Source organism: Myodes glareolus, chromosome 14, assembly GCF_982192425.1.
Source record: "Myodes glareolus chromosome 14, mMyoGla1.1, whole genome shotgun sequence".
NCBI classification, from domain to species: domain Eukaryota; kingdom Metazoa; phylum Chordata; class Mammalia; order Rodentia; family Cricetidae; genus Myodes; species Myodes glareolus.
The window spans coordinates 5,729,689-5,747,644 of record NC_142039.1 but is presented as its reverse complement, the minus strand read 5'-3'; the positions used below and the strand labels follow the sequence as shown (position 1 = coordinate 5,747,644).

Sequence of the window (17,956 nt, the reverse complement as noted above, 5' to 3'; positions counted from 1 at the left end):
AGGAAGAAACAAACTGAGAAAACAAGCCAGTTAATGCCAAAAGCTAAAGTTTGAATCTTGTTCTCTGGATCACTTCATTCATTCATTCATTGACAAGTATTTACTAAATGTTTATGCAACATACAGGAGACTTAAAAATAACTAAGATTTTGTGGGGAGGGAGTAGTTCATTATTTATTAAGAATACTGTATGCCTTGGTTCAAACTCTTGGTCATTCAGTCTAGTTTCTTAGGAGAGAGAGATGAGATCAGCCTCTGAGTATGAGTTGCTAAGTCACAAGCAGAAAAATGGAACAGCCCTGGTGTCTATGGGGAAAAAGATCTAATGGAACAAAATGGAACTGAAAATACTACTGCTCTCAGGACATGTTGTGGAGCTTTGGGAGTGCAAAGCTTTATCATCAGCCTCCTGGCATCTTCAGCAAAAGATTCAGAGGTGTCGCAGATGAGTTAAACCACACACTACCAAGGATTTTGCCACATTTGGAAGGTATTATGGACCTTTGTTTCACCGCGAATCCTCACAGTCCAAGGCCACTGAAACCACTGTAAGATCACCCTGAGAGCATTCATACAAGTGCCTGAGTAGAACTTCAAAAAAGTAGCTGAGGATCAATAGAACCTGTCGACCTAGGCTTGGAGGAACACAGTTTATCTTCACCGAGACCCTGCGTTTGTCCTGGTGCACCGACCTGGGAACAGCGAGCTCTGTGTGGCGCTGAACCTTAAGTGAAGACTTGATGTGGGCTGGGGCGGGACCTTTGGAGCTGAGTTTCTTCTTGTTGCTTTAACTCTCTGGTTGCTTATGCACCCAAGGTTAGTGCATTTCCCATAGTAACGCCAGGCCTTATAAAATCACAGTCTTGGTGAGTGTACAGTGATAACGGTAGAGAAATCTGCTAAGTTTGTGTGACTACGTTTATGAGTCACTTCACTAATTATACATCGCCTCACTGCAGTGCTTTCAGAGGTGACATACAGAGCAATCATTGTGACACCAAGAGAAGAAAGCAAATAAATTATATAGTGTGCTACCCCAGAGAAGCTTTCTTATTTAACTGGTGTCAAACAGACAAGAACTAAACAAAGCTTTTAGTTTTGTTCTAACTTTTAAAAAATTAATTTATTCTTTGTCTATTTTATACCAGTGTATAATATATTCTGGTCACCCTCTCTTATCCGTATAGCTTCCCTCATCCCAGCAAGTTCCTCAAGCACTTTCATGTCTTTACGGTTACTTTTGCTAAGTACAATGTTCTCTGGAATAGACTTCTTGACGTCTCAATGGTATCTGCAATAAGCAACAGACAATGGCATTGAAGATGAGAATTTGTGTGGCTTTCTAGGAAGGATATGCAGGCTGGATGTATCTCAGCAGTATAGTGCTTGCATGTCTGAGACCCTAGATTCCATCTCTATGCTGCTCAAAATTAAGTCAAAAGGTTTAAAATAAAGGGCATGTCTGCTCATGGGGCAGCAGCCAGCCCTAAAACCCTGTCTTTTCAAACACTGTATGTACTCACTCATAAGTAGATATTAAATGTAATCCATAACCTCTGAGAAGGTAGGTAACAGGGAGGACCCTAAGAGAGACATGCTTGGATGCCCTGGAAAGGGAAATGGATAAGATCTCTTGAGTAAGCTGGGAGTGGTTGTGAAGGGGAACACGGAGAACACGAAAGAACAGGATGGTTGAGTTGGAGGAGGGATAGAGAGGGAGAGCAAGAAAAGAGGTGTCTTGATTGAAGGAGCCATTATAGGGTTAGGGAGAAATCTAGTGCTAGGAAAACTCCCAGGAATCCACAAGGATGACCCCAGCTAAGACTCCTAGCAATAGTGGAGAGGGCGCCTGAACTGGCCTTCCCCTATCATCAGACTGATGACCACCCTAATATTCATCATTAGAACCTTCATCCAGAACTGATGGAAGCGGACGCAGAGATCCACAGCTAAGCCAGGGCTGAGCTCTCAGAGCCCATTCGAAGAGAGGAAGAAGGAATTATATGAGCAAAGTGGTGGAGATTAAGATGTAGAAACACACAAAGACAGCTGAGCCAAGCTAGAAGGAGCTCATTCACTCTGGGCTGATAGTTGGGAAACTTGCATAGGACTAAACTAGGCCTTCTGAATGTGGGTTGCAATTATGTGGCTTGGGCAGTCTGTGGGGTCACTGGCTGTGGAACCAGGATTTATCCCTAGTGCATTAATTGGCTTTTTGGAGCCCATTCCCTGTGAAGGTATGCCTTACTCAGCCTAAGTATAGGGAGGTGGGGCTTAGAATTCAAGCAATGGAGCTTGAATTATTTGGAGATAACTCACATATATGAGAAAACTGAACTTCAGAAAGATAAAAAGATGGAGGTGGTGTGGCCATCGCAGTCAGGTGGCCCTGTTCTGAATTTGCAGAAGAGCCATCGGTTCTGTTATCCTGCTTGAGATGGGGAGCACTAAGCTTCAGTTTCCTGAATATGTAAAGCAGGAAAACAATGCCTCCCCCAAGGACTTGTAGAGGATGAGTGAGATAATTCAGCATTTACCTCCACTTGGCATACTGTGCATCCTATTTCTGGCCATCCCCACTGATGTTCTAGAAGTTAAACATTTCGGATTGTTTTATTCATTTTATATTCCTGGTACCTAGAAAACTTCTTGAAGACTCACTCACAAATGCTGTGATGTTTGGAACTTCCACTAATGATTCTAATAGTTGAAAATTGTAGTGAGGAGCTGCAGGCAGGCTTGCTTTTCGTCCTGCCTGACTCCCGCATGGCTAGCTTAGCCCCGGAAATAACAACACACAAATTGTATTCATTTAAACACTGCCAGGCCCATTATCTCTAGACAGTTAGTTACTGGCTAACTCTCACAGCTTGATTAACCCATTTCTAATAATCTGTGTAGCACCACGAGGTGGTGGCTTACCGGGAAAGATTCAGCATGTCTGACCTGGTGACTGGCTCCATGAAGTCTGCCTCATTGCCCTCTTCCCATCATTCTGTTCTGTTTACTCTGCCTACCTAATTTTCTGTCCTATCAAAGGGCCAAGGCAGTCTCTTTATTAACCAATGAAAATAACACATAGACAGAAGGCCCACCTACATCAGAAAATAATGGCATTAGCAACAGAAAGCCAAAATACAATGTTCAAGGAAGCACATGTGGGCTATCACAGCTGTTGTTTGTTCTAACACCAGTATCGGGGTGTCATTTTAATAGTTAATAAATGTTTGTATTAACCATCTTCCTGATAATGTCTTATTTTTTCAGTGGAGAAAAAAATTTTCATATTTTTTACTACATTTACGCTGGGTTAGCGGAAAAGAAGAAACTAGCCCTTTACAAATTGCCTGAAAATAAGCCGCCCAGGTAATCCTACGGGTTGTCCTGTAATGGTGCTTTCTCTTTCGATGGGTTTTAGATTTTACCCTTCCTCTCCTACTTTCTTCAGGTACTTACAAAACGAGCACCTCAGAACAGTGCAGGACATGATGAATAACAGTTTCTATAAATCCCAGTATGAACTAATTGAACAGTGTTTCAAAGTCATTGGCTTTACGATGGAGGTGAGTACCAGAGACGTTTGAGCCACTTTCCTAGTATCTTTTTAAAAGCCTTCGTTAACGATGAGATTTAGCTAACTCACTGACTGGTTAATAGATGCCAGGAACTATGCTCAGGGCTTTATACAGCAGTCATTCCCATTATATGTGCATGGTGGTGCGTGTGGGTGTTGCTCTGCATGTGTGGGGTATGTGCACATATGTATGCAGATGCATAAAAAGGCCTGAAGTCAAGATCACGTGTCTATACTCAGTGATTCTCTGCCTATGCTTTGAGAAAGGGTCTCACTCACTCAATCAATTTGGCTCATCAATTTGTCTCACCCTGCAGGTAAATTTCAAGGATCCCCCAACCTCCAACACCCTCTGCAGCCCAAGGTTGGGTTACCAGCACACACTGCAAGTCTAGCTTTTGTGTATATGGGCTCTGGGGATCTTAATTTGGGTGTTCTCATGTTTGCAACAGGTACCCACCAGCTAAGCCATCTTATCGGCCTCAATATAAAGCCTTGTATCATGTTTCTGAGTCTTCCATAATAAGTACCTTGTTATATTTTTATGTTCCTTTTTAGTTACTTGAATTTTTCTGGGAAATTAACTCACATTTAAGCCATAAAATTAATTGCTGAATTTTCTTATACTATTTAGGTTTTTCCTGTATCTCTAACTTTATTCCCCTTAAGTTTTTGTATTTTAGTTTTTCAAAGCTGTTTATAGGTAGCATACAAATGATTAGGTTTCACTGTAGCATTTTCATAATATATATTATTATATCGTTCTTGTTCACCCACTTACTGATCTCCTTTCCCCACTGCCCTCTTGCTGCTCCCCTTCATCCCTCCACTTCCTCCCTCCTCCTTTTTCCATGTCTTCTATTCCATTGCCCTCCCTTGAACTCTCACCTACTTTCATGTACACCTCTTTTCCCTCTCATCACAGCCCTCTTTCTACTTTCATTTTTCACATAAACTCACATACATGTATATATAAATTTAAATCTAAACCCCATGTATGAGAGAACCCAGGCAATATTTGATCTTCCTAGGTCTGGCCTATTTTGCCTAGCATAATGACCATTCTGTACCATTCAAATAACACGATTTATTCAATTCATTAGTCAATTTCTTGTTTAATTTATATTTAGGGCTGAAGTTTTACAGTTCTCTATGGAGTGTAAATATTAATCCCAGTCTAATGTATAGTTGACAATTTTTTTCTCCCCATTTTATATGTTGTCTCATTCTGTTTGCAGTACAGGACTTTGTAATGTCATGCAATCCTACCTTTCTGTTCATGGGTTGTTTCCTGAGAGTGGAGTCCTGTACATAAAGACTTGGCCATGCTGTGAGTTAACATGTCTTGCCTGTTGTTGTTTCGGAAGTTCTGGTCTTACATCTTTGATCAACTGTAAACTGATTTTGAGTAGATAAGACCAGAAAACTGGTTTTATTGATTTACATGTGGAAATACGGTTCTCTGGGCATCATTTTAAGAGCCCCTCTCTTTCAAATGCACTTTTGACATCCTTCTTTAAAGGCGTCTGCAGCCGTCTGGGCTGTTTCTGAGGCCTTTGTTCTATTCTGTTAGTCTGTGTGCTTGTTTTAGTGACATTGCCATGAGACTTTTGTCACTGTGGCTCTGTGATGTAATTTGAGATTTTAATGCCGTGGGTTTTGTGCTTTTATTGTGTTTCTTGTTTGGTATCATTTCTACTTTCACATGAATTTTAGGATGATTTTTCCTAATATGGTAAAGAATATCAATGGAATGTTTTGGGGGTCGTGTTGAATTTGAAGATTAATTTTGGCAATAAGTCATTTCACAATAAATTGTGCCCATCCATGATTGTAAAAGTTTTTTCATCTTTTTGCATCTTTCATAATTCCTTCAGTGTCTTAAAGTTTGTTTAGTAGAGTTCTCTTACTGTCTTAGTTACACTTATTCTGAAGTATTTTATATTTGTTTTGCTGAAGTCATAAATGAAATTGGCTAGTTGTTTTCCTCTTTTGCCAGATTTGCTCGTGGGATATAGAAAAGCTGATAGTTTTCTGGTATTTGTTATGTATCTTGTTATTTCAGTGAAAGTGCTTATCAGAACTAAATGTTTTCTTGCACAGGCTTTAGGCCATTTAAGGATATGATTAATAATAATAATAATAATAATAATAATAATAATAATAATAATAACAATAATAAAACCTGAAAAAGGATATGATTATATTGTCTACAAATAAAGGTAATTTTTTTCTTCCCCTCTGCCTTATTTCGTTTTTCTTGTGTTACTGCTCTAGCTAAGACTTTAAGCACTTGACTAAACAACTTTGCTTCATTTCAGGTTTTAGTAAAAAAAAAAATCCTTTTAAGTTTTTCATTTAATATGTTAGTTTGTCATGTGTTTTGTTTATGGTGCTCAAGTATGTATCTACCTCTTCTAGTTTCTGTGAGGTTTTCTTTATCCCAAGAGGAGGACATGTGATAGACTTTGTCAAAGGCCTCTTTTGCATCTGTTGAAATACAATTTTTCAATGATTTCAATTCTTAAGTGCATGTACTGTGTTACATTTCTTGATGTGTTCACAGTGACCTATCTCCCTATCTCTAGAATGAAGCAAAATATTCTGACTTAGTGTACTGACTTAGTGAATTTGGCTTGCACGGATTTTATTGATAATGTTCACACCTATTACCAGCTTCTTGGGGAACTTAGTCTGTAGTTTTCTTTTTGTTGTGCCCATATTCAGTTTGATATAAGCATAATGCTGGCTCCGTGGCATACCTTTGGCAGTGTCCCTTTGTTTCTGTTATGGAACAGTTTGAAAAGCAATGATGTTAACTCTTCTTTCAAGGTTTGGTAAAATTTTGCAATGAATCCTTCTAGTATCTACTTAGAGTGCTCTTTGTTGGGAGAGATTTTATTATTGCTTCATTCTCTTTACTTGCTGCGCACCTACTGGTTTTTCTTATATCTTCTTGATGTAATTTTGTATGTCACATTGTGCATGGGAGTTTGCCATTTTATTCTAGGATCTCCAAGTATTTGGGAATATAAATTTCCAAGGTATTGCTTACCGATTCCCTGGATCTCCTTGGAATATATTGAAATTTCCATCCTTTTTGTCTCTAGTTATCCAACTTTGGAACATTTTTTTTTTGGTTAGTTTATTTGGGAGTTTACCATCTTATCACTTTTCAAAGAACCAATTCACTGATTGGTTCTATATATTCAATATTTTCTATATATTGTTCTTTCAACCTCCATTCATCATTTCTATCCTGATTGCTATTAACTCTTTACCTTGACTGCCTTAAAGTATTTATTGTTCTTGTTTTTATAGCACTCTGGTGTGCATCATTAGATAATTTATTTGAGCTCTATCTAAATTCTCTAGCCATAAACTTGCATAGACTTCCCTTAGCTGAAGTCTACATGTTCTGGTAATTTGTACTTTTATGGGTTTTTTTTACTCTTATTTTTTCTAATTTCTCCTCCATGATTTGTTTTGTTTTGTTTTTCTTTTTCTTCAGTGATTCACTGGTCATTCAAGAATGTGTTGTTCAGTTTCATGCATTTATATAGTTTCTCTTACTATTTATTCATACTTTATCCCCCTTTGTAATATGACAAAGGCATAAGAAATTATTTGATTATTTTATATTTAAGACTTGATTTATAAGTGATGATATGATCTATTTCAGAGAGGATTTGATGGGATCGTGAGGAGAATCTATCTGATTAATTAAGTATTCTGTATGTATCTGTCAATTCTGTCTCCCTCAGGATGGGAGTTCTGATTCTACAGTCCCCATCAGGGAACTGGTTTAGAAGTAGACACTCCAATTTGACTATCCTTATTCTTGAACGATGTAGTCTTTCTTTCTTTCCACTGATGGATGGACTTTACCTGGAGCTTTGAGTGACAGCTTAGGCTACCTATTCTGTAACTAGCAAACTATAGCTGTCACCTGGGAACTTAATGATTCTGTGGTTTCTAGGGCAAAGGGAGATGAGTAGTTTCCTTTTCCCTGTTAATACACAAAACACCCTCTAGCCTGTAAAGGGTAGTGAAATTCTGATATCTCTTTAAGGACTTTAGGAGAAGCTTACAGACTTTGCTTTTAGATGAGGCAAATAACAACAAGAATTTTCTTCCAGTGAGACAGCATCTAGTTTTTAAAAGACTCCAATATGTGAATTTGGTTTTCTTATGTGCACCTCACTCCAAAACCATAGAGAAAGGGGTGAGAAGGAGGTGGTGGTAGTGGTGGCAGTGGACAAAGCAGAATGACTGAATTGTTATATGGAGACAGGAGAATGGACTTGATTAATCGCATCCTTTGCCTGTTTTGTGCTGTGCTATGAATGAAAAGTACAAGTCCAAGACATGAAGAACTCATTGTTGACCGTATTAAAGCATGGCACTGTGTGTGCCTATATATAATATGTAGTCCAAAGGGTAGATCCCCAGTCATGTTGAAATCTTTACTGTTGGCCTTAATTTGAGGGAACAAGATGAACTGTAGCATCTGGAGGTAGAGAAAACTGGTGGCTGTCAGGAAATAGATCTTTTTATGACTAGTGAATATTTATAACGGCTTTCAGTGTGAGGGAGCAGCTCTGACACAGGGTTACTGCACTTCAGCCGTATGTGGGGGATGTATGACCCCCATCCAGAGATGGAAGAAAAGCTGTGGAGATTTCATTCTTTCCCACATTCAGTCTCATAGTCAGCTGTTTAATTAGTCTTAAGTATGTTTAAATTTGGAACGTATGGTTTGAAATAAATGAATGATATTCACAGGTTGAAGCAAAGCCGGCTTTATTTCAGTGTTGCTCTATCAAGCAAGAGAACGTGCTGTAATCAGTGTCCCGGATATCAGAAGTGGCCACTTGAATATTTTTCCTAATTTTCTCATACTGAGCATTGAATCTATAGCCTTGCGCATGTCCGACAGATGCTATGCCACTGGCCTACATGTCCAGTCCTTTGTTGTTGTTGTTGTTAGGATAGGATCTCTAAGCTACTCAGTCTGGCCCTGAACTCCTTAAAGTCACTCTGTAGCCCACAAGATCTTAGACTTGTGATCCTCCTGCTTCAGTCTGTTGAGATTACATCCTGCACCACTAGGACTGGCTGGAATTTTTGCTCTTATTCTTGCTCAAAAGACAAAGTTTCTCCCTGACCCTACCACCATCCCTGGGTATTTCATCCTATTATAAACCCTATGTACACAGGAGACATTTGCTGCTCTGGCTGCTATGATACTACTGTAACCCTAAGTCCACCCCTCTGCTGACCCTTTCTTGGACATAGTCACTTCCAGTTCCTCTTTGTCAAAGTTCAAGTTCAAATCCAGCACTGCCCTTTACATCACTTCTCTCCCTAGCTTCTAACCAGTCATTCCCAGATCCAGACTCTTACGAACAAGGAACCAGTTTAAAATTGGTTTGTTTACATCTAAGTCACACTCAATGTTCACTTACATTGCTCTTGATGGCAGACAATGTTGAGTAACAATGATAGGAAACCAGATTTGTGCTTGAATCAACTTGTGAATATCATTCATGCATATCAACCTGTGTTTTTCAGTTTTTAAACATATTCATGGTATATTGAACATCTATACAGGAGGTTAGAGTTATGAGTTGAGAACATCCGTTTCTGGTCCTGAAGCATCATTGATGCTGGTTGTTCTATGAAAGCTGTTACCCTGGCTCAAGGTAATCCACCCTGGAAGTTCTTGCCCATCTCAAGCTGATTCTAAGAGTTAAATGAAGGCAGCCTGGCCAGGTTCAGAGTCAGGAGACTTGAACTGAGTGGGCGTTTATTTTTGCTTTCACCCATATCTGAATTGATTGCACTCCTTCTGGCTTTCTCTGGTCTGTCCTTTGTGAGTAGCTGAAAGAAGAGCTTCAATAACAGTCCAGCAAGGGCCCTGCACCCTCTGAGCACAGCATCCCACCTTCACAGCTTTCTGCAGCATAGTGGCTGCCACTCTGCTTCTCTGTCTCCTTCCCCATTTTCTGTTGTCAGTGTTGACAACACCCATAGTGTCCTTGTCTCTTAAACCTTCCCAGGGTTTACAATTGACATGTGCATTTGTGAATTAACACAAAACAAAGTACAGGCAGATCAAAGTTAGACAACCTCTAAAAATCACACAAATTAGATAATCTCTAAAAATAACACAATTTGGGAAATGCCAAATGTTTAAACCATGAAATTTCCAAGTCCACTTTTCCATTATATACATTTACAATAAATACTAAGAGGTTTGGTGACTTACCTGGCTTTCTTAACATTGTTACCACACCATTTAGTTCACACTCAAGCAAGGACTTTTGCTTTTATTAGAATAAAATCATCTGTTATATCTAAAACAAGAAGGACCCTTGCTTTCTTCTTTAACTTTTTAAAAACATTTCCTATGATAGTCTAAAATCACAGGCTAACATGTTTTCTTTGTGTTCTCAGCCAGAATTTTAGTTTAGATCAGAAGATATTTATGAAAGAAATTAAAAATTTTCAAGCATCACACAAAGCACCATGCTTCCCTGAATACCATCCCCTTAGCTGTTAGGATAGCTGTGCTAAGGAGACCGCTTCCTAAATAGAACCACAGCAGCACAGACACTGAGAGAAACAATTAATAAACGGGACCTCCTGAAACTGAAAAGCTTCTGTAAAGCAAAGGGCACAGTAAACAAGACAAAATGACAGCCTATAGAATAGGAAAAGATCTACAGAGGACTGATCTCCAAACTATACAAAGAACTCAAGAAATTGGTCATCAAGGGAACACATAATCCAATAAAAGAAATGGAGTATAGACCTAAGCAGAGAACTCTCAGTAGAGGAATCTAAAATGGTTGAAGGACACTTAAGGAAATGCTCAACATCCTTAGCCTTCAGAGAAATACAAAACAAAACAATCTGAGATTCTATCTTATACCTGTAAGAATTGCCAAGATCAAAAACACTGATGATATTTTATGTCAAAAAGGTTGTGGGATAAAGGGAACATTCCTCCATTGCCGGTCAGAGTGAAAACTGGTACAGCTCCTTTGGGTATCAGTATGGCAATTTCTCAGAAAATTAGGTAACAACCTATCTCAAGACTCAGCAATACCACTTTTTGGTATATATCCAAAGGATGCTCAATCGTACCACAAGGATATGTGCTCAACTATATTCACAGCAGCATTATTTGTCATAGCCAGAACCTGGAAACAACCTAAATGCCCCTCGACTGGAAAATGAATAAGAAAAATGTGGTACATTTACACTATGGAGTACTAAACAGCAGAAAAAAAATAATGACATCTTGAAATTTGCAGGCAAATGGATGGATCTAGAAAACATCATACTAAGTGAGGTAACCCAAACCCAAAAAGACAAATATCATATGTACTCACTCATAAGTGGCTTTTAGACATAAATCAAAGGAAAACCAGCCTACAATTCACAATCCTAGAGAACCTAGATTGCAAAGAGGACCCTAAGAGAGACATATATGGATCTAATGTACATAGGAAGGAGAAAAAGGCAAGATCTCCTGAGTAAACTGGGAGTAAATAGGAACCACAGAGTGTAGAAGGGGAGAAGAGAGAAAGGGAGGGGAATGGAGAAAATATATACTCAATAAAAACAATAAAAAAATAAAATTGGTTCTTTCTTTCATGGTGTTGGTCCAGAGACTGATCACCAACTGTCAGGCTTGACAACAAACACCTTTACCCACTAAACCATCTTCCAGTCCCAAGCAATGGTTTTATGTTCACAGTATATTAACACCTATACAGAAAAAAGTATGTAGAAATTAAATTAAACAGAATATATCAAGACCCATGAACCACTAACACACTTGAAAGTTCACAGAATTCCTATAGAATTTATACAGTCTTGTATTATCTCATTTCCTTATTAAAAAGAAAACAAACAAAACAACAAAAAAAACCAAACTTTTTTCCTGAAGGGCCAGAATTTACCCCTGGTGAATTTATTCTTATTTTGATGTTGTTTTCAGGCCCAGAAGTAACTGTGATTCTAGAATTGCATGTAGTTGTATGTTATCCCACAGGTAACGAGAAACTAGTGCTGGGGTTGGCCTAGGTCCATGGAACTTTGGGAGTTGTCCGTTCCTCCACACTGCTCTCCTTCCTCAGTGGAAACGTAACATGCATTCTGGGAGCTAAGATACAGGCTTCAAATTCCAGTCCTTTCAACATCCATGCCAAGTTTTTAGTTCTATCAAACTTTGCTGACTTTCTACGTAAGAAGAAATGTTTTGCTTACTACAGAACACAAATTACTTTAAGCCAGTTGGTGATTGTCAGTCCTGAAGATGGGTAGTTGGGTAGACAGACAAGTTTTTATGCTGTGAACAGTTCAACTTCTCCCTCGGTCACAGACATGCCTGGACCTGAGGCTGAGCTTCTTCAATACAACTGAAAGACATGCTATGTTGGGGTCGTGTTTTGCTGTCTTCTGGGCCTCATGTACCCCCAAACAATATAGCTTCAATATGCCTGGACCTGAGGATAAGCTTCTTTGATATAGCTGCAAGGCATGCTAAGTTGGGGTCATGGTTTTCTGTCTTCTGGGTCTCCTGCACCATGAAGGTAGTTGGAATAATACCGTGACTTGCAGACATACCTTGATAAGTCCCCCCATTGTCTTCAGAGAGAATCATATACAAGTTTGCATGTGTGCCTGCGTGTTCCTGAGCATTAAGAATCTATGTTAAATAGTAATGAATACTATGAAAACTTCTGCTGTAGTCTATAGTCTTAAGTCTAGTCTTAAGCATCATATCACCTTGGATTTGGATGCTGGGATCTCTTGATACTTTTTTCCAGACTCTCCCTCAATCCACACACATAACCTCACTAGACTCTCCCTCAATCCACACAGTAACCTCATGTCTAAGATGGCCTGCAGAAAATGTACATGTGATTAAAAACAACACTGCATTCTAAAGTTCACATGGCTAGAATATCTATAACCTAATGAATATTTCTACTTCCTCTGAGGAGTGTTCCTCCTAACTATTTTCATTTATACTAACATTTATAAAATATTCTAAGTGCTCACAAGGAAACAGCTTTATGCTGATCTCCAAAGTCAAAATAATGAATGAGACTGAGCCTGCTTGAATCCTTGCCTGACTGGGTCTTAGTCTGGCTTCACCATATGAAGAGTGACCTTCTTGTGCTCGAATCCAAGGCTTTTCCTCCATCTGTTCCAAGTCATAGTCCTCATATTGCTGTAGACCACATTTGATGCTACTATTTCTGTGATATATTTTAGCAACTTGGAAGTGTGTATAGTGTGCTCGCTGCAATCTTGAATGTTGGAAACATTGAATTCTCCTCTGTGGCAACTGAGTACCAGATGGACAAGAGCTACATCTGCAATCACGCAGCTCTGGAGAACTGTGAGTTGTCTTGCCTTCCATTCAAGACTGAACTCTTTCATAGCCTGTGCTGGGGATAATTTCAAACACTTCTACTCCTGTAGATCTCACAAAGAATGTGTAGAAGTAAGTTGTAAAAACCAGCTATCAAGCCAGGCATAGTGGCACATGCCCTTAGTCCCAGCACTTGGGAAGCAGGGGGATCTCTGAGTTCAAGGACAATCTGGTCTACAGGACATTCAGAATTACACAAAGAAACCCTGTCTTGAAGAACTAAAAAAAAAGTCAACTAAGAAAAACAGTCTTTACACATGCAAAATTATTACTATGAACAGTATTTTCAGAAACCAAGCTTTTATGATCCTATGCAAGAAATTGTGTTTTAATATGAAAATGCAGAAAATATTGATAAAATGTAGTTGACCTGTACAAAAAAGAGTTAAAATTGTCTTCTAGTGTTTATAACCTGTATCCATTGTGGTTTTTACTGTTTGAATTCCTTTGACTCATTTGTCATAGGTTAATTAATTTTTCATTTTCCATACAAGAGACTCACCTCATTCTTGTTCCAAATCAAACTTTCTCTTAATAGTGGAGCTTGACAAAATGTCCCTAATAATTTAAATGATCCAACTGATTTTCTCCAGTGACATAGTTTTTACCTATTTAGAATATATTCTGTTTGTTCTTTTATTTTTAATATTGGCATAAACCCTATAATCCCTTATTCGTTGTGAATTTAATTCACAGCCTAGAGAATCATGATACTAATTTTTATGTATTCGTTTTTCCTTCATTTTACTTATGTAATTGGTCCAGGCCTGCCTTTAAGATAAATATTTTCTGTATCCAGTGTGGCTTTGGAAGCAGGTTGTAATAGAACTGGAGCAGTTGTCTGAGGCTGACATGGTGATTGCTATGTCCCTGGAAAAACCTTGATGCTCTGACTTTTCAAGTATAAAATAATATGATTGACATAAAAGATAGTAGATTATTAAAATGGAAGTAACAATAATGTAACATCATTGATAAAAAGAGTTTTACCCCCACCCCAGTTATAATTAAAATATTATATGTGGCAAGAAGAGTGAGACACAATATTGTTAGGTTATATTATTATGCTTTGCATTGATGAAGCAAATACATGAGACAAATCACTTTAAAGGAGGAAATATGTCAGCTCATGGTCTCAGAGCTTTCTGTCTACAGTCATTTACCTGTTGTTTCGGGCCCATGTGAAGTAAAATATCAAGATGGGGAGCAATGAATAGAACAAATGTGTTCACCTTCTGGTGACAAGAAAGCACAAAGAGAAGAGATGAGGATCCTAACATCCCTTTCAAGGGCACAACTCTAAACCTAGCTTCTTCCACTGGACTCCAACACCTGAAACTTCTAACACCTCTCAAAAGTACCACTATCTGATAACCAAGCCTTCAGCATATGGACCATTGGGAGACACTTCAGGTCCAAAACACAGTAGCTGTGTGTGAGAATATACTTAGAATCCAACAATCTGAAAAATTGTTTTAATCATTGAAACCTATTTTTATATAATAGGAAAACCAAATAGTTCGCAAAAGAGTAATGTTAATATGTATATAATTAAAATTACTCAAACTTCTTCCCAGAACATCACTTGTAGAAAACAATTAAGTGTATTAATTGTGTTGAAATTACTTATAATTTCATTTAAAAAATCTCTAAATTAAGACCAACTATTTCCATGTTATGTTTATTGTCACTATTCTCATTCATGATATGGTCACTTCTTGTTTGAACCAAGTGACCTCCCCGTCATTTACTAGAGTAAAGAATTGATCTCTTCTATGCTCATTCAGAAACCATTTAGCCAATATATCCATGGGCTTTCTATCCATTCCCTGTCCTCCATCAACACCCTGTCTTATCTTCCTCTCCTCCTCTTTCTTCTCCCTCTATCTCATTTCCCATCCTTTTTCCTCCTTTTCTTTCCTCTTTCCTCCCAATTAAATTTCTTGGTTGGCTTTCCTGTCCTCTGGGTAAAGGCCATGGAGACTGAAACTTTGTGTCCAAAGCATGGTTCTTAACAATATAGCCTCATGTAAAATGCCTGGCATGTAGCAGATGCTAAATGAATTATGCCAGATGAATGAATAGTATCTGAATGAAAGCCAACACACAGGCCAGTGGGAGATAACATTCAGTAAATAACCAACTATTTATTTAATAACTAGAAGGACCAAAATGGCATTACAATTCAATGGAGACAGCGTTGCAGACAACCAACTGCTAAGTGTGAGACAGGCAGGGGACTTGAATCCTCTCCATTCATCTTATACCAGAATAGATTCTTAAATTTTATTACATCTATTCACTTATGCGTTATATGGCATTGCAAAGGTGAGAGGACACCTTGGCTCTCTCCTTCTGCCATGTAGGTCCCAGGGTCAAACCCAGGTCATCAGTAGATGTGAGTCGATGACTCAGTGGTAGAGCGCTGGCCCAGCACTGGCTCAGCCCTCCCTATGAGAAGAAAAAAGATGCTTGTTATATTAAAAAATGAATTCTCCTTACCGAGTTAATTGTCATAAATTAATCTTATTTTAATATAATCATAAATGTAATAATTATAATATAACCATAAATTCCTATGATATTTGGATATTATTAATATTAAGTATGTTTTTAAGTACTGCGTGTTAAGAAAATTTAGTACCAAAAACAAAGCTTAACAGGAAGGACAGAAACGTCAGGTTCCTGCTCTGTCAGATATGCGCTGTGAAATGTTCATTCAAGTTCACTCCAAAACCTAAGTAGTTTTCTAGTTCATTCTTACATTCTAGGCATAATCACACAATCATATCAAAATTCTACCAAACCTTTCATTGTGCTTTTAAAATATTTAGCACAATTTGGTGAAATTAGTGTTGATTTCGCATAAGTAGCTGCACACCTGTGCAGCTGTTTCCTTAGTTCAGACAGTTTGGTTGTGTGGCGTTGTACCATGCGGTAGCCACACTTTGGCTAGGGGAGGCAAGAAGAGAGCGATCAAGAAGAGGCAGGGAGACTAATGCTGAATGGTGGCTTCGATACTGTGAAACAGTCATGTGTTATGCAATGTCAGGTGCTGCAGTTGAATTCAGACATTTCTGTTTTCTGAAAATACAGTTATTTTCACTGTTTCCTAACAATAATCTATTGGTTTTGCAGCAGCATCTTTGCTTTGCATTCAAGCAGATGAGCTACAGGAAGCTCTGACCTCCCACTGTGTGGTCACCAGAGGAGAAACGATTATACGACCCAACACAGTAGAAAAAGCTACTGATGTGCGAGATGCCATGTCTAAAACTTTATACGGACGTCTCTTTAGCTGGATAGTCAATTGTATTAACAGTTTACTGAAACACGACACATCACCAAGGTAAATAAATGTTTTATACATCTGTTTTCTGCAAATGTTAAGTGGTATGTCTGTTTTGGATTTGTACACGTCCCTTTGAATATGTTTCTGATTATTTAACTTAATTATCGAAATTATGTTCCTATGGATATGCTCCATCTCCTAGGAGCAGCATCACATTATCATTCCATGTAACTATGAAATATCTTGATAGCTGTTACAAAAACTGCAGCAGTGTTAGTAATCATGTAGAAAGGGATTTTAAACATGGCATCATATTATCAAGTCAAATGTTCTCTTGATTAGGCTGTGTACCATGAAGTGGGTGCCATTTTACACTTGTATAATGTCAGTCAAACAGTTCTTTGCTTTTGCTTCATGGACTTACATTCAAACATGACTACAAAGTCAAACTTTCCTTTCATTGAACTCTCACTGCACCATGCAGGAAGAAGTGCTGTGGCTTCCAATGAAGTTTGATTCTGAAATGCACAAGAGCATGGTATCTAATAGTCACTATAACCTGGATACAAGCTCCCACACCTTGTGTCTGTGGTTCTCCTAGAACTTTGGAGTAGGAAGAAAGAGAATCCAAGCCACCATTGTCTAGATCTTTAGAGATGAAAGTTCTCACACTCTTATCTGAAGTTTCTTTCTGCCACAGGTCATAGGAATTTTAGAAATGCTGCATGTGAAAAATCAAGGTGGACATCTGCATTAAGATGTAGCTAAGTAGATTGGATAAATAGATGGATAGAGTATAGATAGATAGAAAGAAAGATAGATAGATAGATAGATAGATAGATAGATAGATAGATAGATAGGTAGGTAGGTAGGTAGGTAGGTAGGTAGGTAGGTAGATAGATAGATAGATAGATAGATAGATAGATAGATAGATAGATAGATAGATAGATGATAGATAGATAGACAGATAGACAGATAGATAGATACTAAGTATAAAGGATCATCTTATACACTTTTCACATATGCAGTTTTTCCTTATTTTCCACTGAAATTCATCCTACATCATATTTTATATCCAGGTTGTCTAGTTTGCCCATTTTTGCCCCCATGGTCTTAACACCCTAAACGTCACCAAAACAACCATCCCTGAACCTCCCCAGTCCCTATGAAGTTGAGTCTCAGATCATAACGCAGTTTGCCCAGAATAACTAAAAATCAAAATGGCTTTTTGCTCATTTGTGGCCATCTGTATGATGTTAAGCATCTTATAAAAACTGGAAACCTTCAGTAATGTTTTATATTTGTATATTCCATGTGATGTAAACAAGATAGTCAGAGTTCTTGGCATCGCTTTCTTAGCTCTTGTCCACATGCTTAACACTAGATGGTACCCAGAAGGGTGATGTGAAAAAAAAAATCCCATTGTAGCATGTCTGCTAAATAATAATTGTTCTTACATGTACCATAACTAGCCAAGACTTAGAGTTATTTTAATTGTGGTTAGTCTTTTTAAAAACTGAACCAAGACCTGTTGTGATAGTTTAGTTTAGTTCTATCAAGTCAGTCACCAAGATTTCTTGTTGTTGGAGGCAGTCTTACTGTGCACCCCAATTTGACCTAAAATTCAGGATTCTGC

At 38.2% G+C, this 17,956-nt stretch overlaps 1 protein-coding gene across 1 annotated transcript in view; it reads left to right on the top strand.

Annotated features, from left to right (window-relative positions):
* The window catches only part of Myo3a (myosin IIIA), a 170,784-nt gene that overhangs the window by 77,417 nt on the left and 75,411 nt on the right, over positions 1–17,956 (top strand). The window contains exons 14-17 of the mRNA XM_087896675.1: positions 3,268–3,366; positions 3,449–3,563; positions 12,869–12,995; positions 16,167–16,377. Coding sequence (XP_087752801.1) covers positions 3,268–3,366; positions 3,449–3,563; positions 12,869–12,995; positions 16,167–16,377 — 552 coding nt within the window. The remainder of the gene's footprint in view (positions 1–3,267; positions 3,367–3,448; positions 3,564–12,868; positions 12,996–16,166; positions 16,378–17,956) is intronic.